General features: G+C 45.8%; 1 protein-coding gene across 3 annotated transcripts; it reads left to right on the top strand.

The window, feature by feature from the left end:
* The first annotated feature begins 6 nt into the window (after window positions 1-6).
* Window positions 7-17,745, top strand: WDTC1 (WD and tetratricopeptide repeats 1). Of its 3 annotated transcripts, none has more exons than XM_009882176.1 (15): window positions 7-68; window positions 2,182-2,265; window positions 3,222-3,268; window positions 4,478-4,589; window positions 5,010-5,197; window positions 5,876-6,058; window positions 6,669-6,763; window positions 7,839-7,954; window positions 9,097-9,172; window positions 10,912-11,005; window positions 12,205-12,378; window positions 15,598-15,839; window positions 16,211-16,379; window positions 16,800-16,992; window positions 17,142-17,745. In XM_009882176.1, the coding sequence occupies exons 1-15, from the start codon at window positions 21-23 to the stop codon at window positions 17,337-17,339; spliced, it is 2,019 nt and encodes a 672-aa protein (XP_009880478.1). In that variant the 5' UTR covers window positions 7-20; the 3' UTR covers window positions 17,340-17,745. The 3 variants fall into 3 exon arrangements, with proteins under 3 accessions (XP_009880478.1, XP_009880479.1, XP_009880477.1); XM_009882177.1 differs by having other exon boundaries at window positions 10,909-11,005; window positions 15,598-15,833; XM_009882175.1 differs by having other exon boundaries at window positions 10,909-11,005.
* Window positions 17,746-18,004: the final 259 nt, after the last annotated feature.

Genomic DNA, 18,004 nt, shown 5'->3' with positions numbered 1-18,004 from the left:
GTCTGCCCCATTGCAAGAAGATGGCAAAAGCAAACATTACCAGAGACATCATCCACAGACAGATCAAGGTATGTGTTAGCCCAGTGTTCGCTTGTGTTGGGTGGAGAGATGGAAAATCAGTGTTTATGCTGGATTGGGAAATACTCATGTTGCTGCCTTTACTTCTGAAAAGATCTCTGCTACTTACGTATTGATAAGCTGTATAAGAAGCTTAAGAGAACAAACACATAGGACCTGTCGCTGTCCTTAATGAAGAGCTGGGATGAAGTATGGCATAACAGGAATACAGTTCTTCTCCCTAGCAGGAGCGCACCGTGCTAGTTTGACATCAGCTGGTCTGTTCCTTTTGAGTATAACGTTGAAGAGAGAAATCTGACTGCTTGTGTTTGGGCACCATAAAGGACCCTTAGCTGGCTTCCCTCATGAGTTTTCTGTCTGCTGCTTTGTGTGTTCTCTTCGTATCATCTTGCCATCAAAGGTATTTTTTGACTGTAGTGAAGCTAATGATCTCTGTCTCAGTCTCTTTCTGTCTCTTTTTCTTTAAAGAGTGGTGTGTTGCTTCCTTTGTGTAGGGAAAAACTTCTGTGGTGGTCGGATCAGGCATCTGATGGCTGCGTTTGTGAAATATCTCTTAACGTGAAAGGACTAGCTACAGCAGACACAATAGGCAATTATTACTTGGACTCAGAGGCCTTAAAAATCATTTGCAGCTTTGCTGATAATCAGCATTCATGAAAATGGTCTGTTAGTGGCCAGAAAAAGGAACTAGGAGCTTGAATGCTCACTTCTCTTTGCCGTTTGGTACCAAACTTTGTATTATAATCTTATAATTTAATCCATGTGCAAAGATTTATTTTGCTGCTCTAACAAGGAAGGGATGGTTCTGTGGTTAGAGCGTTAGCCTGGGACTTTTTCACACTGTCTGCTCTGTTAGACTTTCATGTGTGACCTTGGGAAGGTTGCTAAGTCTGACAGTTCCTTGTAGGAAAAGCAATATCCTACTGCACAGACCTCACAAAGCCACTGAGGTTGCAATAGCAAGGCAATTATAACTGTAGCACCTTGCAGTCCATAAAAATACATCAACGGGCTTGAAGTTTGTAATGGAAGTTACTACAAAAAGCCTGTTTTTTCTTTGGTTTTCCTCCAATCTGCTTATATCTGTCTCCATTTTGTTTTCAAACAGCTCTTGTTGTGTGGAGTTTGTTACTTAACATTGGTCTGCAGAGCTGTAATGTAGTACTGGTTCTTTGTGTCTGCTCTGTGGCTACTAACGTGTTCCTAGTACCACCGGTCTCATTTTTGACGTCAGGGTTCTTATCTATAAATGGTGATAATGAAGGCTTAAGTTGTCTTCCCCTGACTATAGCACGTCATGGGACAGGACCGGGGCTGGATCAGGTCCTAGGAAGGAATCTCCTTGGACGTGAGATGTTCCATCCAAAATATGACTTGCATTCCCTTTTCTTCGTGCCTGCCTCTGCAGTTGGCCTTCTTTCATCGAAGCCATCTGCTAACGCATCTGTGAACCCTGTGAGATCACAGGGGAAACAACTGTCCTGCTTTTCTTCACCTTCATTTGTACTGACGCAGTTCTGTGGCAGCTGTTCTCTTCCCTGTAGAACAGGCTGTGCTGTGGTACTGCAGCTACACGCTCCTACTCCATTTCTGATGAAATAAGCCATCTCTAGAGGATGCTGTCTAGTTACGTTCCCCAATACTTTGCCCTGTGGTGATGGTGCTTCGGGACAGATTCTGTGTAATGGCAGACTTCTCCTGAGCAGCTGTGGTGTAGTACTGCCGTCCTGCTTCTGAAATCCTTGCCAAGGGGTAATGACAGGCATTCCCAAGCTCTTCTGTATCTTCTGTTTCTGGCCCAAAGTAGGCAACTTACTCTGTCTTAGTGTGGGCCTCTCAAACCTTGTCCTGGCTACCCAGCTGGAGCCTGGCAAGTAGATAAACATCATTTAAAACCAATTCAGGGGCAAGGGTTGCAAACTGCCTACCTGGAGATGATGCAAATGATGTCTCCCTACTAGAGCACAGGTACCTGATGCTATGGACACCCCAATACCTGACAAGGTCCCTGCTTGATTTTTAAAGTTCTAGAATCTTCTCTTAAAGGGAAAAAGGAGTGTTTTGTTTGCTGTAGTCAGTGTGGCGCTTGTTTGCTTTGTGCAGGAGAGGGGTGCGCTGGGCTTTGAGCGACACTATCATGTCACCGATCCATTCATTCGACGCCTGGGCCTAGAAGCAGAATTGCAGGTGAGTGAGCAGTGTTTAAAGAGCAAACTGAGCTGCTTGTGGTACAACTTCCCCCAGAAAGGGACAGCGTGCCGGAGTGTATGGAATTCTCTCTCTTGTACGGCATAGATACTGATTACTTAGTCCCCTAAACTGCATTAGAGCCAGGAATAGCTCAGTGAGATCTTGTGTGAGCTTTCTGCGTTACCTAATGCACCTACAAGAGAGCCTTTAAGGAGTGTGCATCAGCTAATCCGAACAGTGGTGCCTGAAGAAGGCGACTGTCAACTGTTCAAGATATTCAGCTCTAATGCTGAGGAGTGTAACGTGTTGCCTAAAAAATAGGTTGTTGTACTGCAGTCTGACACAGCTTAAAAAGATCTTAAGATTGTCTTGGTTTGGGGAAGGAAAGGATTCTTTTGTCCCGCTTTTTCAATCGCGTCTCCCCTATCAAATGCTATGTAATGCTCCCCTAGTCTTTCCTGGTACGGTTGTTAGTTAATTTGGATGAAGATGGATGATATAGTCACCCAGCAGCAAGGTGCTTCTAAAAGAGTTATCAAAAGTGCATTTTTCCCTGCGTTCCCGGAGAACCTGTACATGTAATTTGTCAGCCTAGCCAAGGGCTTTTGAAGCAAAGTCACCTTTCCGTGTGTACAGCAGGATTTCATCTGTAGCCTCTGAGACTAAACTGCCATTTTATTCAACACTACATTTTTCTTTATTTGTTTCATTGTGCCTTTTCTACCCCAACTGCTATAGCGTGTCTCTCTTTTCTGGAGGTGCTTATCTGCCATGTGGGTGTTTTTTTGCAGGGTTGGAATAAAAAAAAAAAACAACCAACCTGCTTGTATTGGAACAAGTTGTTATGTGTGGGGAGCTCACTGTGTCCTTGTCTTAAAACAGCTCTGTTCGATAAGTCTGAAGTTTGTGTAATACTGTTTTCCCTTTTTTTTTTTTTTTTTTTTCCTTCTCAGGGTCACTCTGGGTGTGTCAACTGTCTAGAATGGAATGAAAAAGGAGAGTAAGTATGTGGCTTGATTCGGGGGATCAACAAACTGATAACCCCAGGTTCTCCCAAGAGAAGGATGTAGGTCATCTTATCGTAAGCGACTGCTTCTCAGTCCTGGTAAAGTGGAGCTCAAGCTCAAAGTTTTGAACTGTAGTAGAGCTCACACTTCAAAAGAAGCTTTATTTTGTTAAATATATCTGGATATTATTAGAAATGCCCCTTTAGTAGAGTTCAGAAGGGAAATGGTCAGACTAAGAAGTCGAGACTGAAGGCTGCTTCTCTTCTCTTAAGTGGTATTATGGATTATAATGGATCTTTAGGATTTGCCCAGCTGGTAGTGACATTTCCCCACGCCCTTCACCGTGCTGTTAAAAGCTTCTGCTGGGGGGGCAAATATATAAGGGAGGAAGGTAGAGAATTTACCCCTCTCTGCAATTTTAGAGGGAAACTAAACATAAGAGCGTTTCTGTTAACCAAGTGGAATAAAGAGTACCTGCATGAGAAACGACTGGATGGAAGGAGGAGCGTGTATTTCTTGACACGCCTCTTACAAGATCCAAAGTCTGCTGTCTGATCCTCTTCAGAATTATTTACCAGTGAAAAATTGCGTGTACTTGAAAGAGATCTGGCTACAAGGAAATAAGTTTAAAACAGCTGATGGTTGCAGATGTCAAATTCTTTTGCTTCAAATGAAGATAGATGTACAAGGCAAACACCGCCTTGCAATACTGCTGCCACACCCTATGCTTTAAAAGCAGCCTGTGAATCACTAAATGAGGCCTGGCTTGGGACTGCTTGGGCACATCCAAAGTCCAGGAATGAATGCCTTGGCTTGGGATCGGGGATGATGTGGAGTAATTAACGCAGCCAGGCTAAAAAGGAAAATGGAGGCCCTGCATTTTGTTGTTGACCAAGTGCTCCTATTGTTTTCCCCTGTGCCATTTGAGTCTGTGGTGAGCTGGTTCAATGAGTTAAACCAATGAAAAACACTCGCTTTATTTTCTATGGAGTTGATTTTTGGCTGGTTTAGCTCCCTGAGCTGGCTGAATGGATTGGCGCATAGGGAGCAACAAGAACACATAGCTGAGGAAGGAGAGAGGAAGTAGGCTTTTTAGAGCTGAATTAACTTAATGGCTGTCTGTGGTCAAACCACTCTAAGAAATTGGTCACAGCTTCGAACAGAAGAATACACGATGCATACTTCTCTTCTATTTCTTTTAGCTTGTTGGCCTCTGGCTCTGATGACCAGCATACCATTGTCTGGGATCCTCTGCACCACAAGAAACTCCTTTCTATGCACACAGGACATACTGCGAACATCTTCTCTGTCAAGGTATGTGATTGGAAGGAATAAAGGGCTGACAAAATCAGCGACCGAAGCAGCAAGAGATCCTTCGTGGGAGACATTTTCCTGCAAGCAGTTTCCCTCTTGAAATAATTTAATATTTCTGATGTTGAGAAAAAAATGGCATTAAATCTAATACCTGTTCCCAGGCTTATTTCATTCTCTCTGTAAAGTCAAAGGGAATGGCTGTAGCACATTGGGATGTGTGATGAAGAGACCGTTTTGTGTGCTACTGTAGTTGGTGACTCTTGAGTGTGCGCACTGGCCTATGTGTGATGTAGGTGATAATGTGGGTCATCCCGTGTTCCTAAAGCAAACTGCTCTGTGACCTGCCAGGACAGCTCAGCGATGTCTGTGTCCACAGCTTCAGCACTTCTCAAGTTTGCATGTCAAATCTGTCTCCCTCAGTTCTTGCCGCATTCAGGGGATCGGATCCTCATCACAGGAGCTGCAGATTCCAAGGTGCATGTCCACGACTTGACTGTCAAGGAGACCATCCACATGTTTGGAGATCACACCAACAGAGTTAAGCGGATTGCCACAGCTCCCATGTGGCCTAACACCTTCTGGAGCGCAGCAGAAGACGGACTAATCAGGTATAGAACTCTAGTTGTTCTGCCCCAAAATTAATTGGATTAGGATCTGTTGCAGTATGTACTATGCACAGATCTGAAGAGAGACTGTCTCTATACTAAAGAGCTTAAGCTAATCTCTTCCTTTCCTGAAACTAGAAGGATTCATCTTGAAATGTAGAGTCCTCTGATAAACACTCTCCTCAGCTCCTCTGTTTTCCCCCCACTGAAAAGGGAGGCCAAGAGGGGAACAGCCGTGTCAAATGGAAGAGAGATACAACACTGAGCAATGTTTCCCTCCAGAGTCACTGAGACTCTTAAATGAGTGATGTTACTACGAGTGTCTGTTCCCCTTTTCATACGAGCTACTGTTTGTGAGATCATGACTGGGAGTTTAATTTGGAACTTGAATAAATCTGTGCACATTATAGGGCTGGTTTTAATGGTCATCCTAATATTGAGGCCTAGTGTATGTTCTACTGAGCTGCTTCCAGTAATCTGTGGCACAAATGACTGTGGATGTTGTTAGTGTCATCTCTTCATGCCCAAGCCAGATAATTAAGTGTAGGTCACTACTGAGCAGTATGAATGTGCTGTTTTGAGTGGGCCTTCAGTTTGGTCACCGTGGAAAGCTAACCTCGCTCTTATTGCTGCTTCTGTTTCTAGTGACGTGGGTTGCCTGACTTTCTCTTCCCTTTGCAGACAGTACGATCTGCGAGAGAACAGCAAGCGTTCCGAAGTCCTGATAGACCTGACAGAGTACTGCGGGCAGCTGGTGGAGGCCAAATGCCTGACGGTCAACCCCCAAGATAACAACTACTTAGCAGTAGGGGCAAGTGGACCCTTTGTGCGGCTCTACGACATACGCATGATCCACAACCACAGGTAATGGCAACTGGGCCTTCTGAGCAGACATCAGCGTCAAAGAAATTTGTTCAAGGCTCTGGTAGGAAGGAGGAGTTGCAGTGGTGTGGCACTCGCCGGTCTCACGGTGCAGTTTTATCCAGTCTTTTCTGTCACCCACAGAATCTTTCCAGTATCTGAAGGGCACCTACAAGAAAGCTGTAGTGGTGCTTTTTACAAGGACATGTAGTGACAGGATGAGGGGTAATGGCTTCAAACTGGAAGAGGGGAGATTTAGATGAGATATCAGGAAGAAATTTTTCACTCTGGGGGTGGTGAGCCCCTGGGGCAGGTTGCCCCGAGAAGCTGTGGCTGCCCCATCCCTGGAGGTGTTCAAGGCCAGGTTGGACGGGGCTTGGAGCAACCTGGGCTGGTGGGAGGTGTCCCTGCCCAGGGCAGGGGGTGGGACTTAGATGGTCTTTATGGTCGCTTCCATCCTAAACCATTCTATGATTGTTTTTTATCGGTGCGAGGCAGGCTTGTGACTGCACAGCTGTATAGGCATGAGGCCTTGCCCTTGTGTGAACAAGAATAGATCAGGCTTCCAGCAGCTGAATGCTGTGATTATAAGACTGTTCTTCTTTCTGGCTAGAAAAAGCATGAAGCAGAGTCCTTCAGCTGGAGTACACACATTCTGTGACCGGCAGAAACCCCTCCCGGATGGTGCGGCACAGTACTACGTGGCAGGTATTGGAACCTGTGCTTAGAGTGACTGATGGGACTTTAAGTTAATGCGTAAAGAAGCGGAGTTCTACCCATCACACAGGAAACCACTGTTTGGAAGTTTTCTTCTCTGATACAGGAATGTTCTGTGGAATTGCAGATTATTAACTTCAATGCTGTGAATTCTTGCTTATGTTACCTGCCCACTTTCCCTGGTTTGGCAGTGGTGTGTGTTGGTGTGCTGGCCTTACTACTTCTTGTCTAGCATAAATGTCTTTTTGTCACTTTTATTGGAAAGCCAAGGATTAGATAATCTGGGTGCTATCGGCTTTCTTCTGGAACTGGTCCCAACAAGGCTGCTGTTCAAAATCTCTTTGGCACAGAAGAGAATTGGCTTGTCCTCATCTTGCAGATGAAGAATCAGCGATGCAGTATCTGGGCAATCTAGATGACATTCTTCTCCAGGGCTCATTATTTACTATCTTTTTTTTTCCCCAAAATGTTTGGGTTTTTTACTGTATCTTAGACCAGCATGTTCAGCAGACCAGTTTTGACAGTCTTGCTTCTGATGAGTCCCACTAGAGGATTTCTTAGGTCCCCTGAATTGGTCATGCAACACATCTGCTGTCTGAAGCAAAAGAACCTGTGTGTGAGCTGAATATTTAGGAGCCTTGGTTTGGTTGTGCTAGGGGCTTTATTAAGGAAACCTGATTAGAGGGTTGAAGATGGAGGTATTTGTTTGCAGATGGCCACAAATCACAGAAGCCAAATCCGCAGTGAATCCCTAAAACTGAGATTTGCTGGGTTCTGCAGACTTCATTGTCAGCAAGCTAGTTATAATCCAGTCTCCTCTTCATATGGAGATGGCCTTGCAGAATTGATACCTAGAAGTTGTGAAAAGGCAGCTATGCACATCTGTGTGCTTTGGCGGCTGATGGAAGGATTCAATAAACAGCAGTAGGAAATGGAAAATCACTTAGGTGCCTGCGCTTTGTGACATTGCTCTCCTAATAACCTCTTGTAAGAGGGAGCAGCTGGGGTAGGACAAAGACAACGGTTACTAGTTACGCTAATAGTTATGGACCTCTTCTCTCCACAGGGCACCTTCCAGTGAAGCTTCCGGACTACAACAACCGGCTGAGAGTTCTGGTGGCCACATACGTCACCTTCAGTCCTGATGGCACTGAGCTCTTAGTCAACATGGGAGGAGAGCAGGTGGGAAGACACCTAAAGCTTGGCAGAAAGCTTCACATTCGGTTGTGTTTGTTGGGTCACTATATGTTGTTGTGCACTCTTGAAAACAAGTATAGCAACTTCTCTGTGGGTAATACGACTGATTTTAAACTGCTTTCTGATTCATTCAGATCAAATGCTTGGTATAGGGATTTTTTTGTTATACTACCACTGATCAAACTTGAACCACATTCTGTTCTGGTTTTTGAATTCACATTTCACTCTCTGGAAGAGGGGGGGAAAAAAAACGGAGTTCTGGAACTGACCTTTGCTGACCTAGAAAGGATTTCATAACTCATTCTTGAAACATCACACTGCTTCTGTAATAGAATCTAGTGAATAAGGAACATACAGAAGCAAACGCCTTCACCTGGAACATTGATTGCTTTAGTTTTAAGCGCTGGGTGATATTCATGGATCTTTTGTAAAGCCTATCAGTGAAATGAGAAAATCCTCCTGACAGCATTAATCAGCATGGATTAAGAAGGAACTTGGCTTGTGGGCAGGTTACTCTGTGGTCGTCCTCCACAGATCTCTTTCTCACACTTGCACTCATTCTCTTTAAAAGAAGATGCTGAGTTAGATGAATTGTAGGTCTGATCTGGGCTGTCAATTTTTATACTGGTACAGTTTTAATGTAGGGCTTGACAGGGCTGCTTTCAAAGTTTCTCAGCAAATCCTGGCTTGAGCTTAGAGAGACTTTTGCCTTGATACTGCATACCACCCCTGTTCTGCCATTAGATGTTTGATTTCTTTACGACCACTGTGTTAATTAAGTAGTTAAAACATCTTTTTTTAAACAGCTTTCTGAACAGGTTAGTTTGTGGTCAGGTCATCTTTTAAGTTCTGTAGGTGTGGAGAGGGCTTCCTTGCCTCTCGAGTAAGACGAGGCTCCTATTTCTCAGCACTGTTCTTTCTGAACGCAGTGCTGGAATGGAACATGCCACTGGTACTCCTGTCATCCTATGTGTAAGCATCTGTAAACAAGATTCCTAGTTAGAAAATTGGAAATAGCAAACCACAAATGTGGGACCGTATACCCGTCTAGTCCTGTTTTATTTCTGTGACTTGAGCATCTGTGTTTCGCTGACTTTTTTGTCTCGTTCTCTTTCTTCATTCCTTAGGTCTATTTGTTTGATCTAACATACAAACAGCGACCATACACTTTTCTTCTCCCAAAGAAGTGCCATACTTCAGGGGGTAAGTATGATGCTGTCATGAAAGTGAGTGGAAGGCAGAGTGAAATAATGTACTACGCAACTCTTTTTCAGGGTGCAGCCCAATCTGGGCAAGAACTAAGGAAATGAAGTAGGGCATGGCTGTTGCTGGGCTGTTTCTGCAGTGCACTTCATACCCTGAGTTCTAAAACTCTTGTATAGAGTAACAAAACGTGTCTTGAGGGGAGAACCGAGCTGTTGAGGTGTATGCCTGTGTGAGCTAAGGAGAATGTTTAAACCCGTGAACAAAGGATAAAGTAGACTTTGTAGAGTGATTGAGGTCCTGGTATCCTGCCTTCAACTAAGGGGGAAAACTTTTTGGACAGATGGAAATGGTATATTGTTTTTATTATTTTAAATTTATCAGTAAAATGTAGAATACATCTGTTATCCCCTTATACACCCATTAGGAAGGAGACAGAACAATCTCTTCCCTAGTCTAAGAATCTGGCCTGGCACTAATATCCTTCCTGGTGGTGAGATAGTTGAATCAAAAAGTCATTTATTTGATGAGTAAGTAAATCCAAAAGCCTTTTTATTCCTGGCCCTGTTTCTTACAGGGTCTGTTCGTACACAGATACTGCAGGCAGTATGCAGTGAATGGCTGCAGCGTTATTCCCCGAGCAGAGCCTGACTCTTATCAGGGAGCGTTCCTTGCTCAGCCCGTTCCCTGTTCCCGAAGCGCTCTGGCAGAGTTTGATCTGTGTACTCAGCGCGCCTTAGGCCTTAATCTAACACTCACATCCTGGTAGCAAATCTATGCCCTGCCTGCCTTTCTGTTCTGTCTTGAATGCATGTGGGTGATCTGTACTGTGGTATCTGGTGAGGTCAGGCTTTAAATGGCAGGACAGCATTTGAACAGGCTCACAGTGGTGCGGTTGCAGCAAACGCTCCACCCTGTTGGGCACAGAAAGTTCAGGCAAAGGCTGTGAAAAGGCGGCATCAGTACAAAGGCTGAACTTCATGTGCGTGCATGTCTCCGCACACTGAAATCTCTGAGCAGTTCGGCAGACTGGTTGGACAGTGTCCCCGGTTTCCCAACTCGTGAAGTGGCCACAGAAACACTCTCAGGTGCAACATAAATGTAGTTTGTAAAGCTTGAAGCTGAATATTTTCTATAGAAATGGCAGATGATGTGCCTCCATGACCTTCAGAGGATTACTGCAGCTTGTAACCACTCCTTGAGCAGTAGGGTAAGAAAAGAAAGAAAGGAAAAAAGCATCTGGAATTCCTTTACTGGATTCCTCCAGTGGTTCCCTAATCATCATTGTTCTATTAAATGTTCAACAATTTACCTCTTTATCTGAGATATTTATTCTTTATCTGAGTGTATCTAAAATACGAAGTTACTGACGCTACTAAATGCTTCTGCAGTTTTAAATGTCCAGCTTCTGGTGATCAGTCAGATACTCTGATTATGGCACAGACTCAGCCTGAAGGCAGTCCAGGCTGCCCTCTCTGTTGTTCTATGTGTATCTAGTTTTTTGTTCTAGAGTTGGTATTGCGAAGGATACTGCAGAGGTTTTGTAGTAGGGCAGGTCAAATCCAGGTAGCTGGAGGCAGGGGTGAAATCATGGAAGTTTTATTTCTGCTCTGAATGGGGCTGTGGCGTTGACTTGGCTTTGCTGTAAAATAAAACCCTGAAGCTTCAGGGGTTTTAGTTTGTGTAATCTACATTGATACTTAGCATGGCTGTATTTGTTTTTTCCTAACTTTCAGAAGTGCAGAATGGAAAAACCTCTACCAATGGAGTGTCGAACGGCATCCATCTCCACAGCAATGGCTTCCGCTTGTCTGAAGGAAGAGCGCATGTGAGGTAAGGGGACAGATTTACCTGCATGGAAGCCCTACGGCTTTGTTCATGTACTCTTCCTCTTGCCAGGGTTAGGTGCTGCTAAACAAGGTATGAAGTGCAAATCCATTTGGTGTATTGACTTGATTGTCGAGCGGCCTCTGTCCTAGCAGCTGTATTTGCTTCTGGTGCATGGGCTGTGAACAAGAGTCGGATCAGGCAAGAGCGTCCTCGGAGAAATGTTGTCTGTGAGGATTTTCCCCCTCTTATGATGAATTACTGCAGACAAAACTAAGAGATGACTTTTCAGGCCTGGAAGCAAGGTGTTCTTAATTGTCCTGAGTGGTTGTTACTTCCTGGCCTGCAGGAACTGTGTCTTGGTAAATGGGAGAGGCTGTCAGGTCAAAAGAGCCTTACTTCCCCTTGTCATTTTTTGGGGCGCTTGCCTGCTGCAAACTGAACTGAAGTTTGACCAAAATTGCTTTATGACAGTGACACTGGAGTCATTACTCCTGCAGTCTGCATGTGAGCTAGGAACAGATGGAGACCCCACTTCCATAGTTCCTGCTGCTTGCTTGCTTGCTTTAAGAGCAAAATTTAAGAAGCAGAAGCAGACTTCAAGCACATCGTGCTGACTGTTTTTCTTCCAGCTGATGAGATGTGGTTAAAAGTCAAGACACAGTTGCTTAATACCATATATGGGTAGTCTAGGTTCCACCAAAGTCACTTTGTTGAATGTTTTCAGCTTGTTTCCTCTAGATGGCCCCTCCACCACGGCAGCAGAGATGTAGCTGGAATTTTGGGTTGCTGAGCCGTGGGCCTTGTGCAGCCCTGTGAACTCAGATGCTTGGTTTCCTTCTGAATTTGCATTCTGTTATACGTTGCTAAAAGAGGATTGGAAATGTTGTTTATGCAGTCAAAGATGTATTGGTGAAGTCTGAGGCATTAGATGCTTAAACTACACACTGTTCAATTTTGAGTGGATGTCTGTATATAAAAAAAAATGGAAACAATCAAATGATGGTCAAAAAGAAACCTTCCTCCTAAATTCAGGTTATTCAGGTACATGGTCTCTTTTGCCTTTTTCTGAAACTTTTGGGATTAGCTAGTGCTTGCTGGGACTTGCTAACCTGGAGCAAAACACTGCAGTCAAATATTTAACTGGAGTTAACAGAGCGTTAGCATGTAAGACCTACTTGTGCTTCTTTCTTCTTTCCCTTCAGTCCCCAAGTGGAGTTACCTCCATATCTGGAGAGAATCAAGCAGCAAGCCAACGAGGCCTTTGCTTGCCAGCTGTGGACTCAAGCCATCCAGCTATACAGCAAAGCAGTCCAGAAAGCCCCCAACAATGCCATGCTGTATGGAAACAGAGCTGCTGCCTACATGAAGCGCAAGTGGTAAGGAAGCAGAGAATATCGGAGTGTTTAGCGTCACAGGCAGCGCTGGTGCCTGACTTCCGAGTACCGTGTTGTCCTTGTCCACTGCGAAGCACCGGGGCTCCCTACGCGTGAAGCGGGGTTGGGGTTATTGGATCAAGCTGTAAAGTGGGTCACCTCTGGCACAGAAGAAGGGGATGCACAGCAGCGTGTGTTGGAGAAATTACAGCCACAGATACTGCACAGGCAAGCACAGCTGATAGTAGCTCATCATTTTGCCTACTGGCATGCTGAGTAATGTTCTGTTCCTTTTGCTGTTTAAAAAGAAACCAAGAATCCACTTCTGAGTAACAGCATTATGAGTGTCTCCAAGGGTGTTTGTGTTTCTTTGGATAGTTCTGATCTGCATTAGAGTATGGCTCTAAATCTGCTGTCAACAGATGAGGTAATGGTTACTATGCTTTGTAACTTCCTATCTCATGATACAAGGTTGTTGTAGGATTGCCTGGAGTTGCTTTGGTCGCTGCTGTATCCAAGTAGCTAGTACTGCAGAGAGTCAGATGCGACCTGGTGGTTCCCGTGCTACCCCAGCTAACCCACACTCCCTTTGACTGGAAACAAACCTCTCTGAGGGATCTGGGGAGGTGGCAGCTGGTGCCACCGAGTCTGAGGGAGGTTCTGTCTTGATTGTTGCAAAATGTGCTGTTAGCCTCTGCAGTAGGTAATGTCTTCTCTGACCACTAGCCAGAGCTGCATCTGCAAGATACAGCTGAGTTATTTTAGTATCTGTCCCCTTGAGCAGAGTAAGACTGAGTAGCATGACTTGCCATTAACATATTTAAAATAGCTGTGGTCCTTCATCTACATTTGCTTTGTGAGGATATCCTTCTCCTCTCCCTGCTGAAATCCACAGTATGAATTCTCCCATCTTCTTGCCAAGATAAAGAGCAGCCAGCAGTTGTTGTGACTGTTGGTAACTGGCCTACTGGCTGTTTTGCAATAGCAGAGATTTGGGAGCTGCCTCAAAAAGACCTCAGTCTTCAGAGGGAGAAGAACAATAGTTTGGGATTAAGGCATGGAAGACAGAAGCTGAGTGCTGATCTCATGAATGGCACTTTTCTTATAGGAATCGTTTTTCCCGAAGGATGTTGGCAGATCTCAACCTTTCTGTGTGTCAGCTAGTGCTTTGCTACAGTTTTCGGTAGCAGGAAGATGCGAAAATATATGCATGATGGGTTTCGGTGGCATGCAATGATTAGAATTTAAATAGTACTAAGCTGGTTACCATCTCAGGTGCAGAAAAGACAGGGCACTTTTCTGCTCGGAACAGCTACTGGTGTATGGCAGAAGGTGGCTGGGATGTCACTGAGAAGGAGGGTGAAGCAGTTGGACAGTGACCCACGCTGCACCACTGTGTGTCTCTAAGGTGTCCTTCACGTTTGGAGCAGGAACAGCTCTAGGCCGCCCTGCAGAATGCTGCAGGTCTTGCTTTGGCCTTGTTCTCGGAATAATAGAGAGGCTGAGAAAAAAAGGAAGGTCTGTAATTTCCTAACCTCCCCTTGCTCATCTCCCTTAAGATGCTACTCATACTCTGCAGCGCTTCTAAGGCTGTCCTTTTAAAATTTGTTCATAAGAGCCAGCTGCATCACTCTCCAGATTGCTTTTAGCAGTCTATGTTGACAGTACTTAGCTGATTTCTAGTTAGAGCATTTTTGCACAAGCTGAGTCAAACCTGTAACAATAGGAGAAGTCAGCGCTTGCTTTACATCTCAACATGTCCCTTTTCGTACCAGTCTGTTGGGACGTCTGACACTGGTAGTTGAGGGTGAAGGATTTTTGAGGGTGGCGAAGCAGCCAGTAGCCCAGTCAGCTCTGAAAATGCGAGACACCCATCTATCATCATGGCAGGTATCTTGCATTCCCTCTTTGAATAAAAGTGGCTTGATGCTGTGCATCTGGCCTCTGGGATTAACACAGATACACCGCTGCAAAGACAGCCTTCAAGAACCGTGTTTCTTCGGCTCTGCTGCAGTTCTCATGGACAAGGCGCTCCACCTTCTGTACTGTGCTAGCAAGCTGTAATATGTGGCCGACATCCACCTAGATGGGAGGGAGCAATAGGATGCATGGTTTGCAGAACATGCTTGTGGCACAGTGTAGGCACTGCTTAGCATGAAACCCAAAGATTTGGAGCTCCCCTTAATGAATAGAGACACAGGAGCACCTTTTCCCTAACAAAGGCTCTACAGTATCTAAAATTGTCTAGTGGGAGGTACAGGGAAATTCACCCGCTTCCCCTTGGGACTGTTTCAGACTTTGGTAAGCGCAGTGCACGTAGGTTACAGGTGTGAAATGCTGTTGTTATTATTAGCCATCACATGGAGACTTGGCACTCTCTTAAGACAGATTGTGGGGCCTCTGAAGAGTTTAGGCTTGATGCTGTTACACCAGGCGTGTCAGTCCTGGCTAATTCTCAGCTTCTGTCAGTCTGAACTGAATACCAGCATGCAAGGCTTGTCAAGTCTCTCCTGCTTCCAGAACACAGACGCATTCTTATTCCCACAGCCGTGGAGCTTAGGGAAATCAAGTGCAGTCTCCAGTAACTGTAAATAGGATGTAAATATCTGTTATGATACCAGTCTGCTATAACGCTTATTTCTAAACTTCAAGTTTTTTCCTATAAAGGTGGAAAAAGACCATTATGTGTCCATCAGGGCTATGGAGTGTGGTGGTTCTGTAGCTCCTTCTTGAGGGCTACAAGTGGCTGTGACTGTGGGCAGGGAAGCATGCTGCCACGCTGTGCGTCCACAAAGGGGCACGCGTGAGCTGCCGTGCTCTGCCGAGGCCCTGCTCGCCTTGCAGGAGAGGCCTTGTGTCTGCTTGGCCAGAGGGCTTGTGCATCCTCCATCTTCAAAGGACTTCCCTAAATGTGTTCTATCAGGGAGCTGTGCTCTGTCGGATTTAAAATGGCAGGTCAAGACTTGCTGGGCTTCCCTGCGTGGTCGTATTACAGGGCTGCCTGCATACGTGTGGAGGTGCATTCGAGAAGCTGGGCTTGGTCAGATGGTGCCCCTGGGAAACAGCAAATGCTATTAGTACGTGAGCTTGTGGGGTGTCTGCTTGCACAGAGAGAGCTGGAAACAGCAAGCTTTGGAGGGAAACGGGGGCTGGGAAACGGCAGTGGAAAATGTACGCTGTTTCTGCTTGGGCTATCTAATGCAATCCTCCCCTCTTCTTCAGGGATGGGGACCATTATGATGCTTTAAGAGACTGCTTGAAGGCCATATCCCTGAATCCATGCCACCTGAAGGCCCATTTCCGTCTTGCCCGCTGTCTCTTTGAACTCAAGTACGTGGCAGAAGCACTGGAGTGTCTGGATGACTTTAAAGGGAAGTTCCCAGAACAAGCACATAGCAGTGCCTGCGATGCACTAGACAGAGACATCAACGCAGCTCTCTTCTCCAAGAGTGATAACGGTGAGTGCCCATGTTCAGTGTGGTTCTTCAAGGTTATACTAAAATCTAATGATCGGATGAGGATTTTTCTCCTTAAACTGCCCCTCCGAAGTAAAGCTCCAGCTACTGTGAGAGATTGATTGTTACTGTGCACAAAAACTGGCCTGAGCCTGTTCTTTCCTTGCACTTGGTCCTGGTTTGCTCTTGAGTGAGAGTGTGATAAAAGGAGTCTGATGTACCCAGGAGATAATCTGGAAGGAAGCTTGTGCTCTAAGCCCAGCTCCCTGCTGGAATTGTCCTTAACTCTTCTCTAAAACTGTTGGGGTCTCCTAGAGCGCTGTTTGCTTCGAACATTGTCCTCACCAAATTGTGATGAGGGAAATCTGTTGTCCTTGCAGCTGAAGACAAGAAAGGAGGTGGCCCCATCCGGCTGCGAGCCACAGGCCGCAAGGATTCCATCTCAGAGGATGAGATGGTGCTGAGGGAGCGCAGCTACGACTACAAATTCCGATATTGTGGCCACTGTAACACTACTACAGACATCAAAGAGGCCAATTTCTTTGGCAGGTATGTTGGCAGTGTAATAGGGATGCAGGACAGGAGTGTGAGCAGCAGCAGAATGCTCTCTTCCATCGGATAAAGCCTCACGCATAGCCCCATGTGACTGTTCATAAAATGACGCTGACAATGGTTTGCGGGGTTGAAAAAGATGACAGAAGCCCTCCTCCTTGTGTGGCTGCATGAATAGCTGGTTCAGTAGCAGATCCACAGAGGACCCAGTTGGGCTAGCATTTCAGAAAAGCCATTTGGGATTGAAAACATGAATCCTGGGGATGGAGGGAACCAACACAGAAAGCTTTATCTGGATCCGTAAGCGTGAGGGGTGGCAGCCTGCTGATTATAGAAGCCAACTGAGATTCTCGTGTCTGCTAGAGACTAGCTTTGGCTCTGAGCTGTGATCTCCAGCCTCTGCTCCTCTCACCCTAGCAATGCACAGTACATAGTCAGTGGGTCGGATGATGGCTCCTTCTTCATCTGGGAGAAAGAAACCACCAACCTTGTTAGAGTGCTGCAGGGAGACGAGTCGATTGTGAATTGTCTCCAGCCTCATCCCAGTTACTGCTTCCTGGCCACCAGCGGCATCGACCCGGTTGTACGACTGTGGAACCCTAGGCCAGAGGTAAGAGAGTCTAAAAGACTGTCTTGTCATGAGGTGTGACACACACCAGTCCTTCCTACTGGGATCTCTTGAGAGTAGCAGCAGCAGTAACAGCCCCTCTTTGGTCCTCGCGCTGCCTTGCTGAGTTGTCTCCCGTCTTTGTCTTGCAGAGTGAAACCCTTAATGGCCGCGTGGTAGTAGACATGGAAGGTGCTTCCCAAGCTAACCAGAGACGAATGAACGCAGACCCGCTGGAGGTGATGTTGCTGAACATGGGGTACCGGATTACAGGACTGACCAGTGGTGGGGCTGGAGGCTCAGATGATGAAGACAGCTCAGAGGGGCAAGTCCAGTGCCGGCCCAGCTAAAACAGAACTGCCTCTCCTTCCTCTAATTGTTTGGCTGAAAGGGAACCTAGTTTCCTTGGTCCTGAACTTTCTCTGATGAATGACTGCACTGTTTCGCACTATGCACAGAGTAGGACAAGCTGGCAGGGGCAGGAGCGGCCGTCTCTTTAAACCATCGCCACCACCTCCTCCTTCTCCTATCACGCTACTGAGCAGCATGGCAGTGCAGTCCGAGGTTTGCCTTTAGTGGAATTTAGTCCCAGCCAGGGGTCTTTGAATTGTCTGTAAGCAGTGTAAGCTGGTGATTTTTTTTCCAGAGCTGCCGTATGATCTGGTACAGGGGATGTTGACTGCATTCATGCATTTGCAGAGGGGGTGTTAAATTCCTGAATAAAATACAAACCTAGGGCAGGGGTTATGGAATGAATTTACTGCAGTGATCTTGGTCTTGAAAGCTTGACTCTGCTTTTGTGCCACTAGCCTGTCTAGAGGCCCCTGGTTTAGAGTTGTTGGCCATGAAACACCTGGTTTGTCCCATAACATCTTTCTTCTGGCTTCCATCTCTTAACATGTTGTCACCAGATGTGGATGTGTTGTATTATGGACTGGATATTGCCTGTCTTGTCCCTGGGCATGTCTTAGTTGATGAATCGGTGAAAGCACTGAGTATGTGCGGCTCAACAGGG

The sequence above is a fragment of the Charadrius vociferus genome, unplaced genomic scaffold, assembly GCF_000708025.1.
Source record: "Charadrius vociferus isolate BGI_N301 unplaced genomic scaffold, ASM70802v2 scaffold613, whole genome shotgun sequence".
In the NCBI taxonomy this organism is placed as follows: domain Eukaryota; kingdom Metazoa; phylum Chordata; class Aves; order Charadriiformes; family Charadriidae; genus Charadrius; species Charadrius vociferus.
Note: the sequence above shows the minus strand (reverse complement) of the source record. Positions and strands in the feature narration are given on the sequence as shown.